This window comes from Hirundo rustica, chromosome 5, assembly GCF_015227805.2.
Source record: "Hirundo rustica isolate bHirRus1 chromosome 5, bHirRus1.pri.v3, whole genome shotgun sequence".
In the NCBI taxonomy this organism is placed as follows: Eukaryota; Metazoa; Chordata; class Aves; order Passeriformes; family Hirundinidae; genus Hirundo; species Hirundo rustica.
The window spans coordinates 9,972,887-9,998,583 of NC_053454.1; the positions used below are offsets into that span (position 1 = coordinate 9,972,887).

Here is a 25,697-nt window from a genome sequence, read left to right on the forward strand (position 1 = left end):
AAATGCCACACCCACACATCTTTTAAACACTTTCAGGCATGGTGGAGTGATTCCACCCTTTCCGTGGGCAGCCTGTTGCAATGCTTGACAAGTCTTTTGGTGAAGATGTTTTTCTTAATATCCAATCTAAACCTCCCCTAGTGCAACTTGAAGCCATTTTCTTTTAACCTCTCACTTGTTACTTAGGAGAAGAGACTGATCCCCATCTGGCAACAACCTCCTTTTAGGTTGTAGAGGGTAGTAAGAGCCCTCCACCTTCCTTTCCACCAGGCTAAAAATCCCAGGTTCCCTGAGTTGCACCTCACAGGACATGTTCTCTAGACCCTTCAACAGCTTCTTTATTCTTCTTCTGACATGCATTTAAAAGTTAAACCTTTTCAAGAAATAACAGCCTACTGAAGAAAATCATGACTTACTCAAGTTGCTACATTCCTTTGTTACCTGATACACAGAAACCCCATCATCTCAATAGTATTAAACACACTTTCTACTTTTTCTCCTTACTTTGAAAATAAGAAAAGGAAAGGCCAGGCTGTATGAGGCTTTGAGGAATCTGATCTAGTGAAAGATGTTCCTGCCCATGGCAGGAGAGTTGGAACTAGGTGATCTATGAATCAATGACAGTGTGGCCTACAAACCTCTAAAAACCTACATCTGCATCTGAAGGCTTCCACACTAATTTCCTAGAAAGTTCTTTTTGCAAACCAATTACTTTTAATCAATAAAAAAAGCAAGGAAAGGACTAGGAAGGGTATTATATAGCATTACTGCAAAGTAACGTAGAAAGGAAGCTATCAAGCCGGGAAAGACAAAAAAGTCTTACTTCTGACTCCCAAGAGCCACTATGAGTTATAAGAAACCATAAACCCTCCTGTTGAGGAATGCATTCAGTGCAGGTAGCAAGGTGAGCAGCTGCAGTGTGAGCTGCAGACAAGAGGCTGAAAAATGCCACCCTTTGCATAGGAAAGGGCCTGGGGCCCTGTGGCACCACTGGACACTCAGAGATGAGGCAGCAGCTGAGGACCTCCAGACTTTGTGTGCCGGGTCTGTGAGGGTGTAAAAGCCCAGGGGTTCCTTTGTACAAGGTCCCTCATCAGAGGCAGCAGTTTGAGCTGTGATTTTTTTGTCGCACCAAGTTTAAATTATTTTAAGGGCTGAGACGTGAGACTGTGCTATGGGAATCCTGGGCCAGGCAGTAAAGGAACCTTGTTTGACTGTGTGAGTGTGGGGGTATAGGGGGTCAAGCAGGGCAATTGTGGGCTCACTGGAGCTGTCTGCTGTGAAGGGGCTTCAGTCCCAGCTCAGGTGCTGCCAGAGTGGCACCTGGATGGTTGGACAGAGAGAGTTTTAAACTTTTCTACTTACACAAATGCATGCTAGACAAGCCATGACAAATCCAAAAATATATATGTACTTTACTGTATCTATTCCCTGTTAATAAAAAAAATAAACAATTAGAAATACAGGAGAACTTGCAAACCAACTGCAAAATAAGATGCACAGAAATTAGGAAAATCCCCCCATATTGTACAGATGTTCACACGCTAGGCAGTCCCAAAGTCAATCATAGATTCTGTCATGTACATAATCCCAAACAAAAAATGCAAAATTTTATTATTGTCTATGTTTTTTCTTTTTAATTATCTGGGACTGCCTTAGCTCCTCAGTCCCATGGGCATACGGGCAAGCTTCAGAGGGTAAAGAACAACCATCAGGATGATGAATGAAAAACCAACAGAGGCGTGTTTTAAATGCTTCAGCTGAAAGGCGCCGTTTTACTTCAGGTTTAGTTTTACTTGGCGGTTTCTCTTTTCTCCAGTCACGAATATGAACTCTCCCATTTAGAACTAAGATTTAAAAACAAACAAAAATGCAGCTGTTAATAGATAGCCAGGGCAATTACTCTGGAAAAAATTGCAGTGACATTCTGTGAATAAAAAACATTCCACAAATGTATCACACAGGCAAAACCAGATGAGCCATTTGTACAGAAACAGAAAGAAGCACACAACAAACCAAGGCAGTGTAAACACAGTACAAAGAAGACTTGATTGATTTCCCTGAGAGATGTTTTACTGGGATGCTGAATAGTTTGAGGCACCTTTGCATCATCTTTGTAGAAGTTTGTTAGTTCATTTTAAATATAGCAGTTGGGATCATTTAGACTAAAATCATCTGAACTTAGATTGCAAGTTCTAACTAAAGACGTTTCAATTTCAAGAACTACAATTCTTCCCATGTTTGTAACTTTATGATTCCACATTTAAAATGAGATTACCAGCAAGAGTCTTCTACTACTTTCACGGTTCACTTACACAAAAATGCACTTAGTCTAATCTTTCACGTGAACCAACACTGAATTATCATTGGTTAATAAGGATCAGCACTTTGGTTTTTTCAAATTCATCTGCTGTATTAGGACCATAAACTGCACATGCACACACTTGTGAATATCTGTCAACTCCTTAAATGAGTAAACAAAATAGATGAAAGGATGTCAGCCAGAGAGGAAAAAAACCCAAAAAACAGATGACAAACAACGGTGAAACTCAAGAGGGAAGAATCTGCCGCTTTTAAGTTGCCATACCCTATTTTCATATTCTGCTTCAATAACACCTTCTGTATCAGACACTTGCAGCTTGGGATAGTTAGCCAATACCATTCTGCATTCTGATAATTGCTGTTCAAAAAGTAACAAGTCCAGTGAAAGCTGAATATCACACAGCCTGCACTGGATGAATTTATGTCTCCAGGTTTCCTTGTGATACACAGATCTGAATTCATATTAAGCCAAGAAGCTGAGATTTAAAATCCCTTGCAAAAGACAAAGAAAAATTAGCAGCTATTTATGATCAAGAATAATTTTTCCCTAGAAAAATCAGTCCTGTATTGGACAAGATACCTAATCTAAAGAAACTGCCACCGATCAGTTATTCTAAGATTCACTTTTTGTTTGGTGAGTGTGTGAACATCCATCCATTTTCACGTTTTAAAAGAAAAACAATTCAGTAAAGATGACAAAAGAGCTGTAGCCAAGTTCTTTTCCGTCCTCCTGGGCAGGAGCAATGTCCTTGGAGACCACCAGAAGTTTCTTTTTCTGGTGACATGCTACTGAGGGAGGAATCACATGGTCTCTCCCCAAGCCCTGGGGAGTATCCATGTGATATAAACTACTGAGATAGACTTGGATTAAGTCAGACCTTTCCTAATAGGTAATGTGCACACAGCCTCCAAGCCAATTTAAATGCTCATTCCATTTACAATGTAACACGTTGCAAAACCTATTTCACCTATTCCCAATGATAGGGACCCAAATTCAGACATATAATAAAGTCCATGTGACCAATCTAAAACTCCTCCTGAATGACCATCTTTTTAATGGATGGTCATTCAGGAGGATTTTATAAACCAAATGGACAGAAATCTTCAGTGGATGCTAAACTTGCTTAAGTTGATCACTGGCAACAAACAGGTTGTATACCCAGGATTACTTGCCATGGATTAGTCAATCAGTATTTTACAGGAGACATAGAACTGTTAGCACATAACACACTTTGCAATTTGAAGCAGCTTTAATACTGATAAACCTTGAAGGTCTCATATTACTGCAAAGCTACATTTTGATTTAGAAAGCCCCACACTGACAAAAAAGCCCCAAACCAATTACACAAAGCACACTGTCACCACACATTACAACAGGGAAAAAAACCCCAAACCCAAAAAACGGCAATCAACAAACACAGCCAGCCAATGAGACCTGCTACTGGGTTCTTTCTGCCACACTATCACAAGCTACACAACCACAAGCTACATAAACACATCAAGCCTCACAATTATAGGTTCGTAAGGAGGCTACTTTTGTTTCATATCAACATTTACACTTTGAGGCTTGGTACAGTCAGACTAAGCCTCAGTTAAACGCTTTAGTAAAATTGCTCTGTATTTGACAGCCTCAAAACTATCAGTACTTCATATGAAGAAACAAAAAACAAAAGGTCAAAGAATAGTATCAAATTAGCCACTTAAACTAAAGGTGTCTTTTCAGATACAGTTGCTGTAGAGCATTTTGCTGATAGATGCCTCACCAATCTCATTCATAAGAGCTTTACTAACAATATCTTGGAGCAATGGGCACATATAAAGAATATTCAACTTTCTGCAAAGATATAAAAAGCAGTTAAAAAACCACCACCATAGCAATTTTTCAGTTAAGTTTAACTGCATATAGAGGAGATACAATATAAGATTAAGAAAAAAAAAAAAAACAACAAAACTCCTTTACCTTCAAATACTTGATGATTGTTCTTGAGCAGTGTCTGCAGGCCTCCGTATTCACTTTTCAGCTTTTTTAAAGTCTCTTTATTCAAGTGTTCTGCCACTTCTCTCAAGGAAAGGCTTTCTGCAATAAAAAATGGTAGAATTATTAAAAACTTTTATATATAAAACCTTAACACAAGTCAACCTCTATATAAGGTAATGATTATGAGCAGAATGTCAGAATTATCTAGCAGTACTGCAGCAACTTTTTTCTCACAATATGCTATATTCTATATGTATATTGTCTATAAAACAGCAGCTTCCATTTTACAGGACTCAGGTCAGAATTTCCACAGTAAGACAATTTTAGTTTGCTCTGCTTTTTTTACAGTAGCATGTAATCCTCATTGCAGCAAGCACTGTTTATAAGCATGTAGTTAGAAGACTCAGTCAGTAACACACAACAAACTACAGTGAGTAAATAATAAAATAAGATGGAAGAAAATGGAAAGATGGTAGTAGTGAGAACTTACTGCTTATACAATTAACAGCAGCTTAACATTCTTTTTGTTCCTAAAACTAAACTAAAAATTCCTAATCATGTTGTAACTGAATGGCACTTTGAAGCACTTCTTACGAATTCTTACAGACTTATAGCTAATTATTATGTTAATATTCTAGACCATAATACTGTCCCCAAATAGGGTAGAGTTGTGGGTTTAGTTGGGTTTGGTTTAATAAAAATGGATTCTATAATAGCATTTAAGTGTAAACCAGCAAAAAATCTCACACCAATTTCAAAATATTCTTCTATAAAACACAGTCAAAAAAAAAAGCACCTTTGATTGCAACTGTATTGTTCTAAGTGTTTCCTAAAAATCTGCACATAGTCAAACAAAGGCTAAAAATCTATTCACAAACATGTAAATTTGCTGGGAAATACATGTTCCACCAGCCAAAGATAGTGTAAAGGAAAGATAACCTCACCTCCTTGATTCCAGGTATCCATATTTCCACCCTGCTTATCAGAACATGATTTTTGGGGGACTGCATTTAACAGCAAGTTCGCCACATTGAGAACCACTTCATCTACAAAATCCCGAGGGAGAGAAGCACAATTTCTGATTTGTTCTACTTTTTCTCTGGGCTGAAATCCAGGCATCCAAATTGTACCAGCTGTCTCAGTCTCATCTTCAGGAGATTCAGCACCTGCTTCTTTGCACAGACCACCACAGTGATCCTTATGGTTAAATCCAACCCTTCTGGCACACGTGCCCACAGCCCAGCTCCGACGACTGTTAATGAACTCTGTTATCTGCTGGTCAATCAGAGCACGTTCTGCAGCTGCATAGGTCCTGCTTTTCCCAATAAAGCTGACCTATTTTAGTAGAAACAGGTAAATCACTATCAGAGTCCCGTACTTACACCCAACCCCACAACCTCCACACGTTTTTGCAGCCTTCACACTACCTACAATAAAATCCAATACCAACTCAATGCTCAGTAACATTTTAGGGGTTTTTAATTCCAGTCTTTGAGCACTGGTATCCCAGAAGAATTCCAGAAACAAATCACAATCCATCACGCTATACAATCACACAGCAAAAACATTGTTCCTGACTCTCAGATTATTTTAAGTTAAAGCTGGACACCTCTTCCTACTCTGAGAACATTTCACTTTGGATTTCACTGGACAGGAAAAACAGCAAAATTAACTACAAAGAAGTAAGACAGGCAGCCAGAAAAATTAAGACAAAAAATAAGGTTTTTTAAGTTTTCTATCATATAGGGTGACATAAGAGAAAATTATGAAATGTTTCATTTTTTTCCTGTTTTAGGACTGTACCTATAACATTAAGATTAGAATTCCCAATAAAATAATGAGTATTTTTACCCTCTTTTCAGAGCATACCATACCAAGTAATGAAGCTGACTATATCTATGTCTTATCTTACAACAATAACAATGAACAAACTTCCATATGCTTCAAACACAGCAGATTAAAAACCAAAAAAGACAAAGGCCCTATAGAGGCCAAAATTACCCTTTTTGTTGACGGAATTCTAAGGCAATCTTCTTCCACATGAAAGCCACATACAAATCCAACTTGGGCAACAAAATCAAGATACTCTCTGTACTGAGTTTTCTTGCTTTGTCTTCGGCTGTATTTTCCATGGAAATCAAAGAAGCAGCATGGCAGCACGAAGTAGCAACATGAATAAGAAGACCTACGAGAAGGATAACAAACTGCTGGACAGTAAGTTATTTCAGAAAGCACAAAAATTTAACAAACAACCTATCAGATAAAAGCAACAATGCAATTTTTTATTAAGCGACACATCTTCATGCAATAATGTTTACAACTTCCTCTTTCAGTCAAACTATTAGTTTGAAATACCATTTCACAAAGTATTTGATGTAGGAACCTACTTTGCAGAAGTAAAACTCTAAATTACTGTTACTGGTTGTAAAGAGCACAACAGCTGAAGAGAAGGCAGAACCATAAGCTTGGATTTACTAGGAAAAAAACACAACAAAAAAACCAAACAACAGCTTTACGTGTAAAGGATAAAAAACAGTTTTGGTTTTTGAATTTCAAAAGCAAAATGCTGCATTGAATTCCATGAGAAAGTAAATACTGCATCAGTGCTTCTCCACAGAAAGAGAAACATTTTGTAAAAATAATCAACTTGCATCAAAAGTAGCCAGTCTTACAAGAGCAACAGGTGTGGAACCAAAGCTGACCACTTTTACAAACCCCGCATGAGTAATTATGGAGGCTTGGTTTGGTTTTTTTTCTGCCTGTTTGTTTTTCTAATTCCTTCCATCCCACTCCCCTCCTTCTACAAAAATACCTGGCTGCCATTACAGGTATCCATGGTGTTAACTCATCTGAATGGTTTCCTATGAGCCAGTCAGTATCTGGAAAGAGATGACTGTCACCTGGAATGATCGTAGCTTCCTAAAAAACAGAACAAGATAATAAGTGAATCCTAAAATTTCTTTAAAGCATTTTATTTAAAGCACTAAGGCATAATATAAAGTAATACCAGCTGACAAATACAAGGTGAATGAGCACCACAGACACCAACAATGTTTTCCTCAGCAACTTTTTATAGCTACAAAGAAGTAATTAAGCATCAAACACCCACAGAACATGGGTCAGAAAAAAAGTGGAATAACAACTCTGATTAAGATACCTAGCATTTAAATATATATAAACAAATATCATACACTAAATTATGATTTCTTGCCAATCTCCTTCTGTCACTTGTATGCCTGAACTCAGTTTTTCAGAAAGCCACTTAATTTGCTGTCTTGCAGCCTGTAGGACTCACACAGCAATTAATCAGAAAACAGTTTCATTGTTATTTTCTCCTCCTTCAGAGATGCTGTCCAAATCAAATCCGAGTATACAGACCACCACTCTTCACATGCTATCATTCACATATAATAAAACAATAACAAACAAAGAAAGCCCAAATAAAACCAACATGATGAATTCTTCATACAGGCTAAATTCAAATGTTTTACAGTGTCTATAATGTTTGTGCCTCACAAATATGTTTTCTCACTTTGAACCAAGTTCAGCAGAGAACATACTGAAAGATGTTGACACCATGGAAGCAGACACTCTTCCCTGAAATGTGTATGAACATTAAAAGAATTATTGGGCAAAATTAAAAAGGTTTTAGATTTGAATTTCCACAGACTTTTAGGAAATGCTCTGAAAATTATACCCATAATCTCTTTTTATATAGAAAATATATGGTTTAAGAGCTTAAAATTCACATGTACATACAAAGCAGTATCTGTATAGGAATAAAAGAATAAAATAAAACAAAACCACTTACTAGGGAATTTCAGACTATCTTGGTTACTTTCCTAATCCCTCTTACGGATCAATATGGCGACTGTTCGCTTCAAATTGTTCACTTTAAATACTACAGCTCATTTTTAGATGTGTATAAACATTTCTAGATAATGAATGTAACAAGGTTTTTTTTTTTGCAGATTACTGGATGTTAAATTACCAATCCTTAACGTGTTTAAGGTCAATTAAACACATTACTCATATTTTACATTTCAGTTTTGATTATTCAGTTTAGGCATAGCATGAATTATCAGTGCCACACTGCCCATTTTGACAGTCAGCCCTCATCAAATCGGCATTCACCATGTCTGACAGCAGTTTGGAAACACAAAGTGCAGCCTGTTACATCCATTTACATTGTTAGTATTGTACTGAACCACACAGATGGCAACATCCTCCCTGCCACTCATGCTGCAAGTAAAGATCAAAACAAAATTAGCTTCACGGGCAACAACAGGCTGTGAGCAGGTGCTTTTTCCTTCTGTGGCTCCCATGGCTACAGGAGCTTTGCAAAATCATTTCACTCTTCCTGTTCACTGTCTAACTCCTTCCAGCATAAATCATCACTTTCTTCTGCATTTTTTTTTTTTTTTTTTTTTTTCTGGGCTGAAAAAGGAACATGTCCAGACAAAGATAAAGAGACAACGCTGCTCAGCATGATCAGATGTGACTTAATACAGTACAACAGGAATGATGGAGCACCACAGCTTGATATTTGGGGTTGTTTCTTGAAGCTTTTCAGTATGATCTGCTTGCAGACTGCAGAAAAGGAATATGGCAGTGTTGGCAACCTGTACCCCAAATGGAAGGGTGGCAAAGAGAAGGCTGCACAACACTGAAATCTGTGACCTCTCATCTGTGAAAACTGATGTTCTTTCCTAATTTTATGTGTTAGCATCCAAAGATGCTAACACATAAAATCGATGTTGAATAAACTTTAAACAACGCTACTAGATAACAACCACACGTGGAAAATTATTTTACTATATTGGGAGCTGACAATTTTTGACAGAACAGAGTAAGAAATTTTAGACCTGCAGAACAAGAAACCAGGAACACCTCACCTCCAAAGGGCAACTGCTCATTGACACCACGCTTTAATGAATATCAGATAAAGAATGCCTGGAATCAAGGTGAATGTTCCTGTGCTCAAATTGTTCATAAAAATGCTAACATGAAACTTGAAATATATCCCGTTTTGTAGACTCATTTTCCTGTTTATTTTTGAAGGCTATTATTGCAATTATTCGGGTTGGCTCCTTTGAGGTTCAACAACAATTTTGCGCCCAAAACAGAACATATCACTAGAAGCTCAGAATCACTTTCAAGAAAATGTCCAAAATTATGGGTGGCTTTATTATCTTCTATGAGCTAGTGGCAGAAAGAAAGCAGCTTAATTGATGCTCCAGTAAAAAGAAAGCTTGTTTCATGGTGTGCCTGTCTGTACACGCAGGAAGAAGTCATGCCAGTGGTTCTTGGCTGTGAAATAAGTAAGTTGCAAACATACAAGGGTACAAGACAATATTTTTCTCATAATTCCCTTTACAACTTACTTTAACCCCAAGGGACATGGGTAGCATCATACCCTTGGGTCCCTTTAGAAAACTGTCTGTAACCTTGTATGCTTCCTTACACTTGCATGAATATGACCTGAAACAATGAACAAATTAATAAATGCACATATCAGTAAGACTGACATACATTTGCGTAATACCTCTAAATGTGTCTCTGGTCCATACATGTCCCATATTTTTCTTCTCCTCACATCAATTCCTCTGCCTGAATGCTGAAATATTTGGACAACAGAAAGATTCAAATTAAGTAGTCCTTATAGCAGAAATTTCAAACAGGTTCAGTAAATGTACGTATTAACTTTGATTATTTCGTTCATGCTAAAAGTTAGACACATAACAAAAACCAGCTTTGCCACTTCAGGCAGAAGCTGAATACTTTTATTCCCTTTCTTCCCTTTGAAATTAGAAGGAAATTACTAGGAAACCTTAAGAATATATCTGGTTGAAAACTTTACCTGGGCACACCTACTGAGACTGCTCTTGAAAATCTGTATCTCTACAAATGTAAAAGCAGAAGTGTTGATTTTTGGTTTTTTTTTTTAATATCAAAACCTTTCACAAGGTGACTACTACTGCAGCACGTACAGGGCTCAAAGACTTTGAACTACTGAAGCCCAAACACTTTTTTCCCCCTGTCTGAATTAAAGGGAAGAGGAAATAGACTGGAAACTGCAGCAAGAAATGAAGAATGTGTAGTATTTGAAATTCAAGAACCTTGCGCAGAACTAAGCAAAATCAGTTACTAAAAAAAGTCTCATAAAACTCTCATACATGAGTTTTTTGACAGTCAGTGTTTGTCAGCACTGAATGAATGAAAAATCCACATGGAAAACAGCAGCTTATATCACACAAAAGTTTTCTGGCCACACAAGCATAGAAATCTTGTGCTAGGAGAACATTTCCCTACCTCTCCAATGACATCTTTTTATCTAATAAGAGATATTAATTTCCTCTATAAATTTTCCCATGTTCTCCCTAAAGTGGAAAATGCAATTTTCTGAAACAGACCAACCCAACTTCAAAGGGTTTTGTTTAGTCTCACTTTTCTTTCATTGCTATGTCAGAAACTGTGCCTCAAGAAACTGAATTATGCTGTTGCCACATTGTTACTCCTGAAAGTACAGTATGCTGTTAGGCATTTTTAATTAAGAAATCTGAGGACTGCTTTCAAAGATATAGAAAAATATTTTCAGGACATCATAAGTAGAATTCAGTTTGGATAAAAATAGGTTCATGAACACATCTTGTGAGAGCGAAATTATGTCAAAATTTCACATTCCTTTTTACATAACTAAAACACTCCGTTACTTTTTTGTTTTCCTCTTAGTTTCTTACCTCAGAAAAAATAGCCCTGAATTTAAATGAAATACACTAATTAGGATAAATAAATGAATTACTTCTAATCATCTGATAGGAATTTCTATTAGTAACTAGAGTAACAAAATCCTGTTTTAGCAACATCAATTAATTTTTTTTGGCTATTTGCATGCCAGATAAAAGGAAAGTGTAACAAGAATACTGACACTAGTTTTTAACATTTATTTTAAAGAGCATTATATTTACCCCTTCATTGTTTAGAATATGAACCAGCAAACCATTTCCACATCCAAGATCTACAAATGACTGTTTCTTGGTCAACCCTTTTTCTTTTCTCTCTTCTTCCCAAAGAATCTAAGACAAGAAAACAGAACATATTAGACTTCTGGTCTCAAGTTTCCCTATAAGAAACCATCGGAGGTTATTGAAGATAAAAGGAGAAAGCTGGAAAAACAGACTTGACAGAAAACATTCACTGCACTCACAGCTAAAATAACTTCAGAGGGAACAAACAAACACACACACAAACAAAAGCTCCACTGTTTGTGGAGCAGAACAAGAATTATTTTGCAAAGTATCAATAGTTTTCTAAGTGCTAAGCACATCCTCCACTTCGTTTTGAGTCATTGGTAGCTGTAACTAATCAGGGCTTTACAACTCTGGGCTAGAATGAGCATATAAAACAAGTTGCTAAAATAATGGGTGCAAGAGAAGAACAGTGGAAAGCAAGGGAAGTATCAAGTAAACTGCATCAGTGTCTCTGCAAGTAACACCACAGCTGCATTTACATCCCCTGTATTAAAGTAAGCATTGATGCGGAGCTAAAAATAAACCCCAAAATACTCTTTGTAATCACTTGGTGATATACTGGCACATGTAACTTCCCTTTTACTGAACTTTAAAGCAACAGTATTACCTAGCAAGTTAGCTGCCCCAAATTCTACACCAGCTAAGGGACCCCAATGCTTTCATCCAAGTTCCAGTCCCTGATCCGTACTTAAGTAGGTACTTTTACACAGATACATAATCCGTAATTAATAAGTGGCTGTTTCTATGCAGAGCATGGATTAACCTTTACCACTTTCCAACTCTTTTTCCTTCAATGAGAAGTTAGAGACCACACATTCTTAATTCTGCACTCTGATTTTTCACTATGACTACCAAAAATCCTGACTAGTATTTAACTATGAAAATTAGTATTTGTAACATTGTGACTTTTGATCATCAGTTTTGCTGGAGGGAAAGAAGCTGAAGACAAACACAGTCTGCTAATCTCATGGATTATGATTTTAGATTTACTTATCATTGCACTTTGGCCTTCTAGGCAGTATCCCAGAAATTCCTAATTACCTCCTTCAGGGATCCTACTTATCCTCCAGATCCTGCAGTTTTTCACAACACAAACTCAAACAGCTCTGTCCTTGGCCATGCCCCTGGACAGTGGGTGATCTCAATAGGATTACAGAATAAAATGAGGTCACATGTAGATGCCATAAAACCATAATAACTCAACACTGGACCTACCTTTTCTTAATCACCTGTGTAACGTACTTCTAAACAATGAGTTTCATACATCACCATACGAATACCTGAATATTTTGTAGCAGGTTAGGTTATTAATTCCATACTTTAAGTTTTCATTATGTAAGGTGTATACTGAATGTCTTAATAACTTTCTGAAAACTACTGCTAAATCAGCCAAAACATAATCACTGTAAACCAACGTTCACATGTATAAAAACACTATCACTCCAGAATTTTCCTGTGGCTACAACTAAATTCCTAATTTTCAACACTGAATATTAAGATGGTGGTAGAAATGGTAAAGGTGAATCTATCACATAGCTCTTTCCACAAGCCAGTATCTAAGGTTCTAATGGGTTAAACACTTAATTATCAAAATAAATTAGTCCTGAATGAGTACTGTAAATGAGCTACTTACAAATACTGATTTAGGTACGATGCTACAAGTATGGCTCAATGTAGACATGCTCTTACCACACCCTGGGTGGCAAACAAAAACATTAATGTGCCTGCCTTTTAAAAACGTAAAGTTTCTTAGGACTGCGGGCGGCAGAGTTTTCATAGAATCTTAAGTAGATAGATGCTTGAGAAAACTGCACCAAGCATTTATCTGCACTCCTAGCATCTGCAGCTGACCTTATTACACTTGAAGATGGAATTTGAGCTGAAATTTTATCAAGAAAAGGCACAGTGAAAAACCATAACTTTTTATTTGTTCGTAGAATAAAATGACCAAGTAATAGAAAAATTTATATATCCAATTAATCCATCTTATCATTCTACATTAATGCTTTTGGCTTTTTCATCTAGAAATAAATAAATCAATCTTGTGTCTGTAGATGATGAATTTCCTTGTGACAGAAGACTGAAAATTTTCATCATATCTTCACAAAGAAGTTTTTGTTTACCTCTAAAATGATCTTCTTTAGAGAAGTTCTATTATTAGGAAATATAACCTTACAGCATATTATTAGGTAAAGCAGTTCCCTACCAGCAAGTAAGTGGCAATGGCAACATCTTCATAAACAAATTTCTCAGGATCTGTCACTTCAGGCCACACCTTCAGGGAAAAAAAAAAAAAAAGAATAAAAAAACAGATAAAAATTTATTTTCTGCATCATCTGAAATAACCTTGAAAAAGCTCACACACAGCAATTTGGATACTTATTCACTTCAGTAGGTTTCTGGACTTCACAGATTTTGCACTTTAACCTCATGAAAATATACCCAGAGAATATAAAGACTGCTTCATTCAACCAAACAATAAAGTTTCTAAGAACATTTTGGATCCACATGTGCAGGTCACAAGTAAAATCTGTCCTGTAAAAGACCATTGCTTAACTTTCTCATGAGAAAAAAATCTTGTCCATATCCCTGCAATATTGAAAACATGAACATTAGCAAATCTTCTTTCACAAGGGAACAGACCTAGAATTATCCTGGCACAACAGAACATGAAGAATCAAAATCTGAAGCAGAAAGTGCAAGTTTTATTCCCAAGTGTTACTTTGTAAGTGACGAATTGAAACAAAGACTAAAATGCTCAACACCAGCAATTCCACTGCACAACTAAAGACTGAATCACTGCCTTACCCAAAACTAATTCTCCTCCAGTATGTATCTTCCTGTTAGTACAGAAATATTAACAGTAAAACCTTCCAGCATTTCCACTGTAGGTTTTACAAAAGCATTTACCAATTTTTTTTGTTTGCAGCTAGAGCTGGGTTTGCCTGTATTCTAACACAGACATTACTTCATACAGCACTCTGTTGCTCTTCAGGATCTCCAGGATAAGAAAAAAAAGATTGCAAGACTGCTCTCCTAACTCAAACACATATTAAAATAGCATCCAAAGGCTTTTGGAGAAAAAGGTGTTTTATTTGTGCCTTCTAAAATGTGGATGACTATTCCACTGACCTACTGCTTCCTTTTTATCACAAGTTGTACATCCCGGAAAATGCCTAACTCCTCCAAATATTTATTGTGAATTTTGCTCTAAATCCTGCTTTTCCAATTAAATTACTAAACTGTTTTATCCTCCATATATACCAAAAAAAACACCAAACCCACAACACATAACAAAAAACATGCATTATAATTCAATTGCTTCTTTTATTAAAAAAATAATGTAGTTAAAGAAGAAGCTTCATTACACAAAGTAAGGAAAAAAAAAATGGAAGGATAATACTACTGCATTTACTGCTAAACTTACCTTTACCATCGCTTTGTACTTTTCTTTGAGGTCCTGATAAACCTTGCTGTATTTTGCTACTGAAATGAGTGAGAGTGTACTTTTAAACTCACTGGGCTTTTGCTCCATAGACCATTTAGCCAGTTTGGACAAAAGTTCATTTCCAAGCCATGCTAGTTTGGGGTACACAATTCCATCTGAAAACCAATCTTCTGGAAATGGAGCTACAACAGATATAGACCTTAAAAACAAATAACTTAGAATAAATACAATATTTTATTGTTTCAGCTATCTCAAGGACAGAGAAAACAAGGATTAAGTGGAGAAAATCATAACAATCTACATTTCCTACATACTAAACTATTGTGTGACTTTTGCAATAACTTACTCTTTGCTTCCATGCTCACTCTCACACTTACCATTCCTCATCTTTTATGTGTTTAAGTTGAATTTGATAAATATTGCACTTTTTAACCAGGTATTTTCCTTCACTGTTTTCCTCCAAAGGCAGAAAGGTCACAGTTCCATTGTAAACATCTGAAAAGATATGCAAATAGCGGTTTATTATTCCACCTGTGTTTTTAGTGATCCTGACATCTGAAACTACCAGAATTCTCCAAATTCAGCATTCTATTGCATGATGTTTCCAAAATATCTAGGGCTGACCAAGACTATTCATTTTCATCAAACCTAACTATTTTAATAAAGTAAAAACTAAACAATAAGATTTTTCTAGGATACAATTGCTGTTTTTCCATATCCCACAGCAAATCCAGAGTCCTGGGAAGAAAGGGTGTATGCAGTTATATTTCCTCTAAAAATAATTAAAAAACCCTTTTTAGCTATTATTTACCCAGGGCAGTTTCTTCAGAATAATTTATCAAGTTCTTAGTTTTGAAAATGGTTTTGTAATTAACATCAAAACAAACATTCTTGCAACTAAAAATGCCATACTGGCTACATAACCAATTTTCAATGGACTCCAAAATTTTCTGAGTTAGACAAGAAAGAATTCATTAGCAATAGAGCAAAAGTTCAGTTGCTATCTTGTGCCATCCTTGGCGATTCCACCTCTAACATTTTTTAATCATAAGCCAATTAATTTTAAAAAATCTCCCAGGCTTTTCCTTAGAGATATGCCCTATAGATGCAGCTCAGGAGCATCTTCTCTTAGCATCAAAAGAAAAAAATAAAACTGCAACATATAATATTTTTTTTGAAGGCACTAGTTTTGTGAAGACATCAGGTAAGAATCACAGCCCTCAAGAACACCCCAAGTGTGCCCCATAAATGAGTATCAGTCTTTCTGAACTGTAAGTCAAGTTGTTTCTGGAATTCTGATTCTTTCCAAAACATTAGGACTAGAATTTAATCTATATCAACTTTTTTTCCCAAAATTTATCATAAAAACTGTGTCAATTTCTACCTTATGGAAGTTTCTTTATATTAGCAGGATTTATTGCAGCTTATTACCATCGTATGGTGTAAAAAAAACACCCCAAAGCAAAACCAAGCTGAGTTTCTTTCTTAAGCACTAGTAAACATTACGAAAGTCGATATAAACATTTCCACTGGGCCAGGCAGGTATCACAGCTGCCTACTCTTTCCAGTAATTCTGCATTTCCAAACACTACAGTCACTCCTCACAAGCCCGACATTAGGTCTGCACTACGAGCAGCGTTTGTGCGTGGGCAGCTTACTCGTGACAGGAGCTCCTGAGTGTCACAGGCCTTGGGCCTCTGTAATTTGTATTGCAGCTGCTGAACTTCAATGCCTCTTAGCTCAACAACGAAAGGTGAAAATAAACCCTAAGCGCACGATCGGGACAACTGTCCGCCTTCGTTTCCACAAACAGGGGAGAAGAAAGCGGCATTTCTCTTATCTGCGAGACAATCTCCGAGGGGACAGGCCCGCAAGAGCCCCTGCCCCTCACACGCCGCGCTCCGGGCCCGGCCCCGCGCCGCCCTCAGCACCGTCTCCGCTCACCTTGCACCGCCAGCTCCCGGGCCGGGGGCACGGCGGGGCGGCCCCGGGGCAGCAGCGTCCTCAGCACGGCGCGGAGCTCGCCGGGCCCGCCCCAGGCCGTGAGGGGCGGCGGCAGATGCAGCTGGCCCCGCAAATCCCTCCAGAGCCGGCCCAGCTCCGCGGTCCCCGCCGCTCGCCCCTCCTGCTCTTCGCCGCCCCCGCCCGCCCCCGCACCGGCCAAGGATGGAGGTATCTCCCCGCCCTCGCCGAGCGGCACCGTCCCCTCCGCCCGGAGAGCGGCGCCGCTCAGCCGCTTGTTGGCCACCTGCGGCTTCTCCAGCCACACGCGTACGGCCGCCCAGAAGCCGCCGGGCAGCGCGGAGCCGCCGAGGTCCCGCACGGCCGCCGTCCCCACCGGCCCCATCCAGCGCCTGCTGCCGCCGCTCCAGGAGGCGGAGCGCGTCGCAGGCTGCTCCCGTCAGTTCCCGAGGCGGAGACGGCGGCGGCCGCAGGTACGTAATGTGTCCCTTCGCCCTGGCCTGCGGCTCCAGGTGCCGCAGTAGACCGCTGCGGTGCCGTCCTGTGGCTGAAAACGCGGGGAGCCGCCAGCTCCCAGCAGGGCGTGAAGCTGGAGGGTCGTCACCGCATGTGCAGCTCTGTTTGGGGGAGGTCTGCGCCGCTGTGACAGCGGTGCAGTACAGCCGCGTGAAAACGCCTCCTTGAGAGCAAACTCCGGACCGGGACAGCTGACTGACACCGGACAGTCAGCCCGGCCCGTCAGGGAGACAGCTCAATACACCTTTCTTAGCAAATGACAGCTCATTATGTAGCTGTTTTTGCCTTCTGAGCAGAAGCGAGGCCGCGCCGTGAACTCGGGCCGCTCGAACAGCGGTCGTGCGATGAACCCGCGTAGGAGCGGTTCGTGCCCTGCCTTGGCCCTGCCGAGAGTTCTCCTGCTCTGGGCGACTGCTCTGGGCGGCAGATTGCTCGGAAATGCGGAGCCGCTAGAAAATGAAATAAAACAAAGCACTGGTTATGTCATCTCACAGCCATGAGGGTACGGTATCATTATTCTTGACAACTACCGGCTGTCTGAGCTGTGTCGTTGTTACATGAGATAGTTGAGGATGGTACCCTGCAAACTGACCTTTGCCCTCGAGATTTGTGACCCGTTTCTGGTGCCCGGGTATGAATTTGAATTACCAGCAGGAGCACTTTCCGCGGACAAAGGTTTCCTACTGAACATTTCACAGTGAAAGTGCAGCCGTTCTTTGCAAATTGAAAATAACGTGTTTTTTACTTTCACCTTGACACACGTTTCAGAATTTTTTAGCAAGCCTGAAATTAACACTGAATTTATTTGTTAGGGCAGCCCGTTGTTACTTTCCTATTGTAACCACCTGTTTTGGTTTCTTAATTAGTTTTGAAACTGTCGACTTGGAGCCAAATTATATTAAAACATTGTGTGAAGTCAGAGTATTTGTAATATATTTTAAATACAGAATGCTTTTTTTTAAATGAACTCTTAGGGTTTTCTCATTTGGGTAATATCACTGATTTGCAATGTAAATAAAGTTAGATGCAATAGCTGCAGTATTGCAATGTAATTTTTTTCTCTCTTTTATGAGCGAAAAGCCTCCAACTGCTGTGTAATTTACCTATTTTCCCGTTAGAAGTGTAGTTTCTGTTTATTTGTCTGTAGGTTGAAATACATTCTCAATGTCTTTTTTTTTTTTTTTTTTTTTTTTTTTTTTTCCCCCCCTTTCCGAACCTGTTGCTCTGTACTGGAGCTGCATCTTCCTAGAACTGATTTGGAAGACATGCAGAAATACCACCCTGCTGTTCTCTTCTACTTGTTTGTACTGTTCAGAACCAGAGGATGACCCCCATAAAAGGATAAGGTCAAAAGAAAAGAGAGGTATCAAGGAGATATATCAAGATGATGAGGGAGGGAAAATAGGAGTGGAAAAAGCAGACTTGCTGAAGTGGTTTCGGTACTTCATTATATTCAAAGTCTATACTGAGCCCTTGTTAGCCTATAGGTAGGACATCCTGGCCTACCTATAGCTTTGAGTTGCTTCTTCCAGCCACTCACGTTAAATCGTGGCCAGCTTCTGCGCTTTTGCTGCCCTCTCCGATGCTTTTTGCCCCCTCCAAGCAGAGCAGAGGTCTCTGCCGTCTGTGTGGTGGCACACAGGCTGGGTATGCCGTGAGCAGCAGAGGGCTCTCCAACACCAGCTTCTGGAGGCAGCAGACGATCAGCCTTTACTTCTTTGGGCCAGGTTCTGATGAAAAGAGTCTACTCTCCTGAACCAGTGCGGTTGTACCAACTGATAGGGAAATCCTGCAGTTTTGTAGCGCTCTTGCCTGATGCACACAACAAGTTGCCAGCAGACTTCATGGGGCCTTACTCCATTTGATGTTTAAGCCATGTTTTTTTCTCGCCTGGGTCTTTTATCACCCCCTTTCTTATTACACGACATCGACATCGTAATAACCAGTGGTGTCCCTGTTTCATATCTAGCTCTTATTTTAATAACAAAGACAATGTAATTTGTTTACATTGTATCAAAGGCATTTTTTTCTTACTTTGTATCAAGCCAGTTGAATTAGAAAAAGGGAAGGGCAAGCTTTTAGTTGCCTCTGCAGTGCTGTACTTATACATTTAAACAAGTCCATGGATTTAATTACAACTTTTAATTTCTTTTTATAATTAAAAAACAGACTCCTGTGGTGCTTCAGTTTGTGTTTTATCTTTTTTTTTTTTTGCTGCAGTTTAGCTAAAAATGGCATCCGCACTGAATCAGAAAGAAATGACTGGTGACCACAATTCATGGGATAGTTTGCTACCAGATTTCCCTAAAGGCCCGCTTTCCAGATATCGTGAGAAAGCCTCCTTCAACTGGAAGGAGATGGCAGTGTTCATAGATGGTGAAGATACCATCCAGTTGAAGGTAAATTTTGCAACAATTGTAAGCATGTTTTAATTGTGGAGATATCAGTAGAAGTTTTTTTTAAGGGAATATAGCTAATAATACTCTATAAATATGGAGCATGAAGGAATTTGATTTGCATCGCCAATTTTCAGAACAGAGCTGAATTTTTAAGCAATCTCCTCTGCTCTCTCATTAGACTCATTTAATTACTGAACATCAGTACAGGGGAGACCAGCAGGAGCTACGTTTCAGAACTTGAGTGTTCATTTCAAACTGAGAAAGAACTATATTCTACCATATTTCTTTACTGCTTGCATTAAATCATAGATCCCATAGTTTTGCAAGGCACTTATGCAGAGCTAAGTTAAAGCCACCGTCAAACTATTTCTGTCTTACTTTGACCTAATTTCCTGTGATATTCTGTGCTTGCATTAATGCATATGTGGCATTGCAATTGGAGATTAGCATGTGAACCTTGCTGAAAGCTAACCCTACCAAGAAAAGAGATTAACTGCAATACAAGAGATGGTGTGGAAATGCATGACTTGGAGATACAGGAGGAGAAAGAACTAGCTTTCTGAAGGTGGTGTAGGTTTACAAGGATTTAAGCTAATCTTGAATCTTCACCATAATTATAAAAATCCTAGCAGGTAGATCAGAGAAATCAAAAAGGCCTAGTTCTGCATCTGACTGGTGTGTGTTGGAGCACAAAAAAACCCCACAAGTTCTCTGTGTCTGAAGGAGTTTCAAAGCTGTGTAGGCATGTATGGTTGTTTACACAGAGAAAGGGAATGACTGCCTTTCAAAGGAAAGCACAGGAAGTTTGAGTTTCTTCCTTCTTATGTAAAAGATATTTAAGAAGATGTGGTTATCTTCTTAAAGACACCTAGCTCTGGGATAAAAAAGCACCATAATATATTATCTAATACAAAAAGGATCCGAAATACAACCTTAAAAGATGCACATCCCCATATTGAAGGGCTGCATATGATGGTTCCATTAAATAGAGCCTTTTTTTATTTTCATCTGGGAACAAAGCAGTTGTGGTAGCTTAATGGCTTTACCATCATGGCATATTTGTAACTGAATGTAAGCTCTGGAGTTTTACCTTTATCCTCAGACTGAGGGACTTTTGTCTCTTAGATTCTACCAGCAGCTTTGTATATTGAGATAGGGAAGCTGCTACACAAAGCAAATAAGTTTTACCATACTGTTCTTGTAGATCCAGAGTGAATCAGTGAATCACTTCATGGTGAATGAGATGTCATAAAATTTAGCTGCATGAGCTGTATATATGACAAACCATTTAAATATATTTTCTAATTCTCAAGAATTTCTGGTTTTTAAGTTTATACCTTCCAGCAAATGATTGTAGTTTGAGACCCAGTCTTATTCTAGAGGAAAGTTAACTTTTTGTTAATGCTTTTAGGTTAATAGTCTCATGTCAGTTTTTTCCCCTCCAAGAATAGACTCTTCTCTGCTCTGGAAAATGATCCTCTCTTTGCACATCATCCTGGAGAAGATTTGTGCCATGAGAAATATCGGGAGCTGACATTCCTGCGCTGTAAAAGATTCTTTGAGTATGAGTTTCTTACTCAGCAAGAGATTCTGGAGAACCCATTAAGATCCTTTAACATGGTGCTCTGTTTAGGAATGTACGATTGGTCTCCATGTCTTCAGTTTGTCTTACATTCCGGTGTAAGTACAGTTCAAGAGCTATAGGGGTGTGTGTTTCAAATAACTTCTAATACTTAATACTTAAGTTTGTGGCTTTATGCCTATTTCATGAAAACTTGATCTTTTCCTCCTCTTTTCTTTTCAAAAACGGTATTAACTGTTAAGAAGAGTCAGAGAGCTGTGGCTCATGTTTGTTCTTAAACCTGTCTCCACTGGAATCCCACCTGGAAAGTGAAGGTGAAACAGGACAGACAGAGATACAGAAAAAAATTTTGATGCCTTCTTTTGTTTAGTCTTCTGCCTCCTCTCTAGGGCAGCCAAATAACTTGGTTGTTGGTGGCTGTGTGTTGGCTGAAGATTTGCAGAAACTTACCTGCTCTAAGCCCCAGTGTCTTAATGAAGGGCAGAATCCAGAGGGAATGGAAAGTAGTTTAAAATTTCTCACTGGGCAGCCAAATAACTTGGTTGTTGGTGGCTGTGTGTTGGCTGAAGATTTGCAGAAACTTACCTGCTCTAAGCCCCAGTGTCTTAATGAAGGGCAGAATCCAGAGGGAATGGAAAGTAGTTTAAAATTTCTCACTGACATTATTGGCTGAATTCTATTAATCAGTTGTTTCCCAGATGGGTCTCTCACAAATAATGCTCAATATAACTGGTCAAATATTATCAGTTGAATTGATTATTAATTAATACTATTCACTTAGCTGGGGAGCATTGAGGAGTTTTCTTGTGTGAATATCCATATGAAAACTGAAGGTAACTTTCAAATTAGCATTCTTATTTGATCCTGAGCAGCTACCTTCAGTTCCCAGTCTGTTTGCAGTAAAATGAACTAAATTAGTATTTAAGTTTTCCTTTGCTCAAGTGAACATCACTAAGGACAAGTGGAAAGTATTTTTAAGCGTTTGTAATGAAGGCTTGAACAGGTTAGAGCTGGGACAAGTCATCTGTAAAGGGGTCTTGACCTGATCAAATCCTGACTTACGCCCTCAACTATAGTCTAATTATAGTTTACTGTGCAGGCCACTTCCCCTGGTCTCTTTACTGGGCATCACTATTAAAAATCATGTGCAATTTGTGTTTTTCATCACAGGGCACTGATTTCGTTCATTATTCTGTTTTTACAGGTATTTGCAGGTCCAATTATGAGTGCTTCTAAGAGATTTGCACACATTTTGAAACAAACTTATAGCATGGAGGTAATTTTTTCTAACAATTTATGAGAAATGGACACTGTTAGAACTGTGTCACTATTAGCAGTTTTGTATTATTTCTGATCTCTCTACATATAGCAAAAGAAAAGTCCATGGAGCATATTCAAGCACTGTGCTCTGACTGTCCTCACTACTAGCTCATAAACCAGTTCCTGGATATATTTTAGTCTGTCCAAGTTAACATGCACACGAAATTTGGGAACTTCTCCCAAAAGGTAATATAGATGACATTACACCAGTTTAGGCTCTGTCCAGAGTCATTTAAGAGTATCCTACTAGGATACATTTAAACTTGACATGTTCCCATAAAAAATCCATTCTAAGGCTATAAAATGGAAAGTAATAATGTCTTAATGCCAAAGAAACACCACATGGAGTTCAGTGAGGACTCAGGACCAAGTACTCTGTAGAATAAATGCAGCCTGTCTGGTACAGAAAGTGCCAATCCTGAACAGTTTCTCCAGTCTAGGTCATGTGGGCAGCATTCACTGTCTGGCCAGACTCTCTTTGATTTTGCAAGATAAATATTCTGAGTGCACTTAAACTAAGCTCTGTGCTTCTTTTGTTGCTCTTTATCACTTCCTGTTTTGTTTTGGGGTTTTTTTGCCAAGTTACTCTCAAATAGCTGGATTTGAAATCATTGGAAAGTCTTGCAGTTTTAATTAATGTACTAAAATGGTCTTGAACTGTGCCCTGTATCTCCTTATTTAGATATTTGGATGTTTTGCTCTGACTGAACTCAGCCACGGAACTAACACCAAAGGCATACGGACTACAGCCGCATTTGATCCCAGCACTCAGGTTAGTCCTTGACACACTGTCAACCAGGCTTCCTTTCCATACAAAACTGTGTAAGAAGGAGTTGGTCCCTGCATAGACTTTAGCTCTCACAGCTGAAAACAGCTCTCTCAGTTCTTGAACTCAGAGCTCATTCTAACCTAAAATCTAGGAAATGCTTCCCAGTCCATTAATCTGCTTTGCCTTTTTTTTAACTGCTTAAATGAGCAATTAAAAAAGCTTAGTTTCAGGCTTTACAATGAGGTAATGAGCTTTTTGAGCTCTAAATTTTTTTCCTTACTACATGTGTTCTCTCCAAAGTTGAACACAATAAGAGAGATCTCAGGTGCTGGAATGCAGTACAGAATAAATCTTGGCCATTAATGAATGTTTTCAAAACATTGCCAGGATGATAAAAAAAATAGCTGTGATCTGATTTTTATTATTTTTATATTTTTTTTTTTTTTCTTTCTCGGCTACAGGAATTTGTCATCAATACACCTGACTTTGAAGCTGCAAAGTTCTGGGTTGGTAATATGGGGAAACATGCCACTCATGCGGTTTTGTTTGCCCAGCTCTATACTCCTGATGGAAAGTGCCAAGGAATACATTCCTTTCTTGTACAGGTAGGGTGGAAATATTGCTAATCCTTTTATTCTTTGGGGGGAAAATGGATTCAAAGTCAAAAAGACTTTGTTTTGCTGTTATTTATACCTGACCAGCAGATTCTTTATTTAATGCCTTCACAGTTTATTGCAGTTGTAACCAGGATACTTTTTTTAAAGGTTCACTGATTTTATGAAGGTTGTAGAGCTAGTTTTATACTATCAGTTTTCTGCAAAAACTTCCGAAAAGTCTCCAGATGATTATGGTACTTATATAGTTAGAACTCATTTCTGTCGTATGAAGTCCTGAAAGTCTTGCACAGGGCTTAAGATGATTTGTGTCTGCCAGTGCTGCAGGCTGATGTGCATGATCAAAGGCATCAGAAAATATGTCGGTGCAATAGAAAATTTGTACATAACAAGATGAACTAGTTCCAGGCTGAACTAAAGTTTATTACAGAATCAGGGAATATCTCAAGTTGATTGTTACATAACAATTCCATTGGTTTCTGCTGTGTCTGTGTACACCTGAAGGAGGTTTCTGTGGTAGTCTGATGAGAGAAGTCATCAGTGTTAAGGGATATTTAACACAGCGATGTAAATAGTGTCATCTTCCAAGGTAATTTTCATTCAAGTATCTATGTCCTGAATGAGAGGATGCATATATACAAGTTATATCCAGGGTTATGTGCTTGAAATAAACAGAGATATCTCTTTATCATTAATAACAGGGTACAGTTGGGAATATTTTCAACCCTTGAAAAATTCAGCCAATAACTTTCATTGTTCCATTACTGAAATGTTTTGTTTCACTTCTCTATAGATTCGAGATACAAAAACTCTCCTACCAATGCCAGGTGTGATGGTAGGTGACGTAGGAAAGAAACTTGGGCAGAATGGGTTGGATAATGGGTAAGTCAATACATTTTAAAGAGAAAAAAATCTAGGTTATATCACAATGTAGTGGTGCAGAGATCCCCCTGTGTACGTTCTGTCTTTACTCTTGAAGTGTTCACTAGTGGTTTTAAATTGTTGATATTTCTGAAAAAAAAAAAACAAACAGACAAAGATCTTGAATTTTAGTGTTTTCTATCTGAATAAACAGCCTTTCAGCCTTTCTCACTCTTTAAAATGTGAAGTGCTCCTGGTATTCTGTGAATATCCCCAGGCAGTCTGCAGTTACAGACTCTACAACAATTATAATGGGGAAAAAAATATAGTAAGTTCTAAGTAAAGAATTTTATCAGCCTCTGCACCCATCTGGGTGTAAGACTTTAATTATTTTTTCTGTTGATTTCTAGCCCACAGGAAGGCTAGTGGTGGTCCCCAGACAAAGTTTATCTTCAGTAAAGATTAAGATTAATAAGACTGAAGAGAGAAACTATGTATCTTTTTTAAACCATGGGATTTCTAGGCTGTAGCCAAGAAAGAGAAGGCTAGTTATTTTCTTCTATATTATGTGTGTACAGTTGAAATAAAAAAAGTACCTGGCTCAATTTCTTAGTCATGGACTCCAAGGGCCTTTCTGTGTCTACTTTAGTAACCAAAGGTGTCTGATGGGGAGGAGATACAGTGAGGAAACAGAGGTAGACTTCTTCATTAAAATAGTCATTGTGTAAAAATTATTTAAACTCTTGCATTTGTTACATAGCTCTATAAAAAGACATAAACTTTAAATAGTGAAGAAGAGTTTCACTTCTTTATGCCTCAAATTTGCTTCTTTGTGTTGTTTCAGTTTGTTACAGATTTAGGTATTGTCCTTCAAAACAGACAATAGCAGTAAACA

General features: G+C 38.4%; 2 protein-coding genes across 3 annotated transcripts in view; one reads left to right on the forward strand and one right to left on the reverse strand.

Moving 5' to 3' along the window:
* Positions 1 to 1,395: 1,395 nt before the first annotated feature.
* TRMT44 (tRNA methyltransferase 44 homolog) lies at positions 1,396 to 17,126 on the reverse strand. Its single transcript, XM_040063878.1, has 11 exons — positions 16,724 to 17,126; positions 15,157 to 15,274; positions 14,759 to 14,978; positions 13,538 to 13,606; positions 11,269 to 11,376; positions 9,846 to 9,917; positions 7,113 to 7,219; positions 6,302 to 6,485; positions 5,245 to 5,635; positions 4,283 to 4,399; positions 1,396 to 1,847 (listed from the first exon to the last, which is right to left on the reverse strand). Exons 1-11 carry the CDS (start codon positions 17,124 to 17,126, stop codon positions 1,615 to 1,617), a joined length of 2,022 nt encoding a protein of 673 aa, XP_039919812.1. The 3' UTR covers positions 1,396 to 1,614.
* The window catches only part of ACOX3 (acyl-CoA oxidase 3, pristanoyl), a 74,477-nt gene continuing 65,867 nt past the window's right edge, over positions 17,088 to 25,697 (forward strand). For both annotated transcript variants that reach the window (XM_058420527.1, XM_040063876.1), the window contains exons 1-7: positions 17,088 to 17,214; positions 19,478 to 19,656; positions 21,103 to 21,336; positions 22,443 to 22,514; positions 23,241 to 23,330; positions 23,789 to 23,932; positions 24,735 to 24,823. In XM_058420527.1, coding sequence (XP_058276510.1) covers positions 19,489 to 19,656; positions 21,103 to 21,336; positions 22,443 to 22,514; positions 23,241 to 23,330; positions 23,789 to 23,932; positions 24,735 to 24,823 — 797 coding nt within the window. In that variant the 5' untranslated portion in view covers positions 17,088 to 17,214; positions 19,478 to 19,488. The remainder of the gene's footprint in view (positions 17,215 to 19,477; positions 19,657 to 21,102; positions 21,337 to 22,442; positions 22,515 to 23,240; positions 23,331 to 23,788; positions 23,933 to 24,734; positions 24,824 to 25,697) is intronic.

Coding starts and splice junctions, on each gene's coding strand:
- TRMT44 (XM_040063878.1), bottom strand. CDS start 17,126: ATGGGGCCGGTGGGGACGGCGGCCGTGCGGGACCTCGGCGGCTCCGCG. Junction 13,607..14,758: donor AGTACAAAGCGATGGTAAAG/GTAAGTTTAGCA, acceptor TTTTCCCTGAAG/GTGTGGCCTGAAGTGACAGA. Junction 5,636..6,301: donor GAATTCCGTCAACAAAAAGG/GTAATTTTGGCC, acceptor CTACTAAAATAG/GTCAGCTTTATTGGGAAAAG.